At 39.0% G+C, this 6,932-nt stretch overlaps 1 protein-coding gene across 1 annotated transcript; it reads left to right on the top strand.

The window, feature by feature from the left end:
- The first annotated feature begins 903 nt into the window (after positions 1-903).
- Positions 904-1,956, top strand: LOC133334168 (coiled-coil domain-containing protein 96-like). The gene is made up of 2 exons (XM_061542465.1): positions 904-958; positions 1,025-1,956. Exons 1-2 carry the CDS (start codon positions 904-906, stop codon positions 1,954-1,956), a joined length of 987 nt encoding a protein of 328 aa, XP_061398449.1.
- Positions 1,957-6,932: the final 4,976 nt, after the last annotated feature.

Genomic DNA, 6,932 nt, shown 5'->3' on the forward strand with positions numbered 1-6,932 from the left:
GCAATAGCATATTCATAATTAATGTGTGCTAACTGACTTCATAATTATCTGCACCAAAACCAGGTTGACTTTAAGTCGATTAGATTATTTAAATATTTTACGATATTTAAATAAACTGCCAGTAAAATAATTTCAATGTATATTTTCACTCAACTATTTGCAAGACGGCTTTATATTTATTAATAAATATTTTGTTGTTCATATTTCTGTTGAATATTCTCAACATTTCTAATACATCTTACGATGTTAAAAATAAAATAAAATCTTCTCATTAATATGCGACAATGCGATCCGATCAAATAAATATCCATTATGTATTATAATATGATTTTTGCGAATAACTGTAAATGATAATTTCGCCAACATTTGCACATTTGTCTATGCCAAAGAGGTTAACAAGAAATTGTATCAATAATTTAGCATATCCACTGCTGCCTATCTTGATCTCACCAACTGGTATGCCAGCAACGACTAAGACGCTACGTTATGCAAATCGACCCTCGACAGCTAGTTTGCCATTCTAAAGATTCTGTGAACTTTGCTGATTAGAAATTTTCGCAAATTATTAATATGCTAAACTATTTTTGGGTCATCGATGTTAAAGCGGCGTCTAAAGTTCAGGTCGGTCAGATTCTGCACGGGGGGAGAGTGAGATGTTATGATATGCGAAGAAGAAATTCGCAAGTTTGCAAAAACTATGCGAATTTATGACATTGACCGGCCGTGTCAACAGAACTACCCATTGTTGTTGGCATCCGAGTCCGTTAATGAAACATATAAAATCCGAGGTCGTTGGGTGAAATGGTATCAGTCTTCTTCTGGCAATTTTATGCATAGGCATACAAATCGCAGAGATACAAGGACATTTCGTATTGTGACCATTTCCACTTATCACATTCCAAAATGCGTTCAAGCCTCCTGCTGGTGGTTCTGACCGCCCTGGTATTCCAATCAGTCTGTAAGTACAACTTTAGGCAATTTGTCCACCTGTGCAACATTTGATGTAATTGTTTATTTACTCTAGACGGCCGTAACGTGGAACGCTCCAATAATGGCTATAAGCTTTTCCGAGGTGCTGAACGCTCCGCTGCAGTCTCTCGAGATGAAAGTGAAGCTCGTGGTGATATTATGCAATGGTTCAATAAAGGTGCCACTACCGAGGCCCCAGTAGTGGAACCATCACCTACAACACCAACATCTCCCACTTCTCCAACGTCTCCCACATCACCAACGTCTCCTACATCACCAACGTCTCCTACATCACCGACATCTCCCACATCGCCAACATCTCCCACATCGCCAACATCTCCCACATCGCCAACTTCTCCCACATCGCCAACTTCTCCCACTTCACCAACTGCCAGAGCCGACAATGGCAACAGACAAATGAGCGAAAATGATGATGAAGATGACGACAATAATTCGGTAGAAGGAGAAGAGGAAGATTTCCGCAAACACAAGATGGACTACGACGATGATGATGAGGATTTTGATGACGACGAGGATGACGATGAAGATTACGATAACAATGGCGTCTCCACCAACAAAAGGAGAGCCGATCTCGTCGACAGAAAAACACTCCGTCGTGAACTCAACAAACGTTTGGCTAAATTGAGGGAGGAAAACCAAAAGCGTATCAATAGAAATTTTCGTAGGCGCCTTCGTCGCATGCGCCGCCGACAAAATAGGCGTCAAATGCGCAGACGTTTAAGGCAAAGACGCATTGCCAATAGAAGACGTCGTCGTGCAATGCGCCGTCGTCGCATTGCTTTGAGACGCTTTAGACGCCGCCGCAATCGCATCATCAGGAGAAGAAATCAACAACGCAGACGCCGCAATCTACGCAGACGTGCTATAAGGCGCAGACGTCAAAATATTATCAGACGTCGTCGCAGGCAGGATCGTAGAAGGTTAATTCGTCGTTTGACACGTGGACGTGGTGTTCGCTATATTTAGACCTCAAAATGACAAAGTATTATGAATAAAGGCAACGAACTATTATTGATTGAGAACAAAATGCATCTGTTTTTTCTACTTATTTGGTTGTCACTTCGAAAATTGGGGGGAAACTTTGGGAATATTGGGAAGATCATTGAACGAACAACTAAATATGTCTTATATTTACTAGGACACCATATGTCATTGGGGTTAGTAAAATATGTCGAAAACATCAAAACTACCTGAAGAGTTTAGGGTGCTGCACTGTATCAATTATAAGAACGAACGGTACGAATAAGACAAATTCAATACATTACCGATTAACAAAATAACATATTGAAAATAGTCGTACATAATGCCATGGTAATCTTGGTTAAGCAAACTTGGATGGTACCTCCATTATTCGGTATTTTTAGGAATTTTCATCCAAAACGGAATAATTTAATATAATATTTTGGGCCTCCATTGGGTGTCAAATCTTCCTTCCTACTATCTCTACTTGTTTAAAAAGACACTATGTACGATACACCAATTTGAAGTACTTTGAGAATTTCGATATGTTCAAGGTCCTATCCCAACTCCCTTAATATTTGGCATATCATTCAAATAAAAGTCCCGATCGTATTAGCTATTTTGAATGGAGGGTATACAAAATATATTTGGCCCCGCCGTCGGAAAATTCAGCCTCCATGAAGAAACATCAGACACGGGCATGAGATTGATTGACTTCGCTGCAGCAAAAAATAAGCAGCACCAGATTCAAGAATGTCGATATACACCTGGTCGTTGTTTGATCGGGAGACGTAGACGTTCGATCAATCCGAGAGCAAATATCGATTCGGACTACAGCCTTGCAGCAGCTAAGGTTCGCACTCGTCTTAATGTAATTCGATGTCGAAAAGCTGCAAACACAACAGGTAGCAGAAGCCTATTCCGCTCAACTTAGCTTGACGAAAGCACTCTTTGTCCCTATAATAATATAGAAACACAATAGCAAAGAATTGTCCAATCCATCCAAACTGCAGCAAAAGCAACACTTGTGTACCAAAGACCACCATCATGAAACCCGTGATTCGATCAGAAGTGTCGTGATTCTACTGATGTAAAAAACTGCAGACATTAGCATCACGTGTTGCGAGGGAGAAAAGGAGAGAAAAAAGAAGAAACAACAAGAAGAACGTGAGATGAAGCAAATCGAGAAGTGCAGGAGTCAGAACGAAGTCCGGGTTTTTACCAACGGGTAAAACACCAAACCGAAGGATTTGGTGCAGCACATCCTCCTGTAGAGATGAAGATGGAAACCTAGTGACAGATACACATAGCGTGTTGAGGATATGAAAGAAGCATTTTACAAAGCTTCTGGTATCAAATAGTGGCGGTGAAGAAAATACCCCAGAACCAATAAGAGATGACGGTAAAGATTGTATATCACCTTGTATACCACCTGGTCAGGAGCAAGTGTCAGCTGATTAGTACACTTTGGCTAGAGGAATGCATGTCCAATGATTGGAACATTAGCATCATTAAATAAGCCTGTTTCCCATCGCATATAAAGTACTATCCAGCGTACTGTGTGCATGACTGAAGCCATTGGTCAATGACATTATAGACCATACCAATGCAGCTTCAGGCCTGGCAAATCCGCCATTGGCCAGATTTTCACTCTTCGCCAAATCCTGGATAACACCCACGAAAAACACATCGAGACATTTCATCTATTCGTTGACTATAAAGCCGAAGTCGGCCGCCTAATCCGTTCAGAGTTGTTTAAAGCCATGTCGGCGTTAGGCATTCCTGCAAAATTAATACGGCTATGCATGATAGCTTTAACTTGCACAAGGTCAGCAGTTACAGTCGAAAACGACCTCTCGGAGCGCTTTAATACCGAACAGGGCTCAGACAAGTTGGCAGTATGTCGTGTAATATCTTTATCATCCTGCTCGAAAAGGTCATACGTGTGACAAATGTGAACATGTTACTTGCCGAAACCGATGGTATCGTTGTAATGAGCGATAACTGTAATTTTTGAGCAATTGAGAAGGAGTCTGCCAAAGTGGGACTGTCAGTAAATGAGAAAGCTGATGGTATCAACGGGCAAGACGTCCAGTAGACTCGGACTGTGTCTGTGGAACTTCGAAGTAGTCAAAGATTTTATATACCTTAGCACCGCCATAACTAAAACTAATGACATCAGGATAGTGTTGGCCAACAGATGCTACTATGGCCAGAGTAAGCAATTCAAAAACAAGGGCATCTCTCGCCATACCAAACTCACACTCGAAAAGACGCTGATACTACCCGTGCTGTTATATGGCTCTGAAGCATGGGTATTTGCGAAATCAGATGAAGCAGCTCTTGGAGTGTTCGAGAGCAAAATTATCCGAAAGATCTATGGGCTGATGAACCATGAGTTGTACAATCGATATAGCCAGCGACTACGTTAAAAAGCGAGACCACGAATTCGATGGAAAGATCAAGTTTAAGACAAATGAGAAGTGCTACGCACACGACCGATGCACTTGGAAATCTTCTTTAAGCTCGGCTTATAGAACAAATGTTCTGTCAAAAGCCAGCTAAGTAAGTATAAAAAGTACTATAATTTCATTTTCTTTTACTAAAATATCCACATATGTCCATTTTAAATAAATCGAATATATCATTAATTTAAGTATGTTTTAACATAACAATAAATGTATTAGCCCGCTAATGTTGTATGGTAATAAATTCATTCAAGCATCAGTGAATGAATTATTTGTTTTATTATTTATTTATTTTGTGTTGATTTTTTTTTTTTTTTTTTTTTTGACTCAAAATTATTAATGATCTTCAGTGAATTAACTGTACTTTTAGTTACTGAATATTTTAAATTTAAACTCGTGTCTTCCCATTTGTTTATGCAAATAAGCTGAGGTATGATTATGTCTAAAACATGTTTGATTATACTGTTGGTAATGTAGTAATGGCAGGCACATTGGAAAGAGGCCCCAAATCTTATTTACTAAGCTAGCTTGCGACAGAACGGTTGTGCCTTAAGCCGAGCTTTAAAAATATGTCCAAGCGCGTCGTTCTTGAGCGCATCTCATCCAATTTAAAAGATTATGTTCAGAGCCGTTGTCTTCCACTTGATCTTTCCATCGGATTCGTGGTCTTCCTCTTCTGCATGAACCATCACTTGGCTCGCTTGTATAAGCCTTTTATGTGTGGGAATGCTCGTCCATTCTCACAACATGACATAACCAATGTAGTCGCTGCAGATGGAATAGCTCATGGTTCATTCGAACAAATTTTAGAAGGCCAAAAATCGGAGTATACACCAAAGGTTGCACGTTTCCTATGAACTGCATAATCATAATCACAGACAGTGGAGTCTATGAATATTCGTGGATGCATATAGGTCGAACTTGGCCCGAAGACAAAAGAGAAAAATATTATCTTTGTATTCCGATGCAGAAATTAGCGTGAAATCCATTATTTTTATATGAACTATAGGAATTTATTTAACATGCTTCGGAACGTCCGATTTGGGCCAAATATGCACTGTTTTTACACCCTCTACCATAGTATGGAGGGTATATTAATTTAGTTTTTCCGTTTGTAACTCATCGAAATAATCATTTCCGACCCTATATATAGTATATATATTCTTGATCACCGCACAATTCAATGACGATATAGCCATGTCCGTCTGTCTGTTGTAATCACTCTAGTCTCTAAACGAATTGAGATAGATCGCCAAAATTTTGCATAGAGTATTCTTTTGTCTGAAGGCAGGTCAAGTTCGGCATTTTGTAGTTCTTGAGTGCGTTTTTCAACCGAATTCGCTGAAATTCGGTACCTTGGGTTCCTATTGGATAGTAAATGCCTCAACAAAAATTATAAATATAGGTCCACTTTTTCTTGTAGCCCATATAACGGTACCTCCTAATTTTCAGTATTTTGGTGGTTTTGATCGTATTTTTCCATCGAATTTAGTATTTGGATTTCTTAATAGGTACCAAATCTCTCCGCAAAAAATTTTGAATATAGGTCCATTCTTTCGGATAGACCCCATAAAAGGGTACCCCATATTTTCGGTATTTTGGGGTTCTTGAGCGCGTTTTTCAACCGAATTCGCTGCAATTTGGTATTTTGCTATCGTATATGGCCCCTTTTTTGGGGTAGTCCCCATATAACCCATAAATATAAAATATTTATCTGATTTGTTCCGCGTTTTAGGTTTGGTTCTAAGACTCTGTTGTAATCATTTCACCTGCGAGATAAAAAAACTAGAACGTAAGATTCGATAATGACCTATATATGAAATAATAAGATGGGCAAAATTTGGATGAAAAAAAAAATTGTGAAACGGGTTTGGTCCACAGAACCAATATTTCGACGAGGCACATTTTCACAGCGTCAAAGTGTATACACCCTCATTAGCCATAAGGCTGAGGGTATAATTATGCATTAAAAATACCTGAAAATTGTATTAGGGTTTACATAATCGGTTTGTAGAAATGTTGGCATAGGTCTAATTTGTGGTATGTTCCCTATATTCTTTTTTCAAGTATATGTCAGTATATCTATGGTGGAGGGTATCCAAAGTTCGGCCCGGCAGAACTTAACGCTTTTTCACTTTTTATATTAATATAGTTATCTGATGTGTTCCATGTGTTGGGGTTGTCCTAATATACCTGCATTCTACCATACTATGGTTGGTATTCTTTACTCGAAATTCTCAGTTTTTACCCTACAAAGTATGGAGTTCTAAGACGATTTAGCCATATGTTGTAATCGTTCCGCCATCTAAGGATATCGGCCAGCATATAGGCATATCCCCCATACAATGATACCTCCTAAAGGAAAGAATTGAGATACAAAACTAAAATATTGGGCTCGAAATTGAGTTATTTCCGTCATTAATTAGACATAGTCCCTCATATAATAATAAACCCAAATATTCGCTAATTCCTAGCTATGTAATCAATATTGGTCCGCCATTTGGCATATATCTC

Source organism: Musca vetustissima, unplaced genomic scaffold, assembly GCF_032173495.1.
Source record: "Musca vetustissima isolate MV318-11 ecotype Yass unplaced genomic scaffold, APGP_CSIRO_Mvet_v1 utg5283, whole genome shotgun sequence".
NCBI lineage: Eukaryota > Metazoa > Arthropoda > Insecta > Diptera > Muscidae > Musca > Musca vetustissima.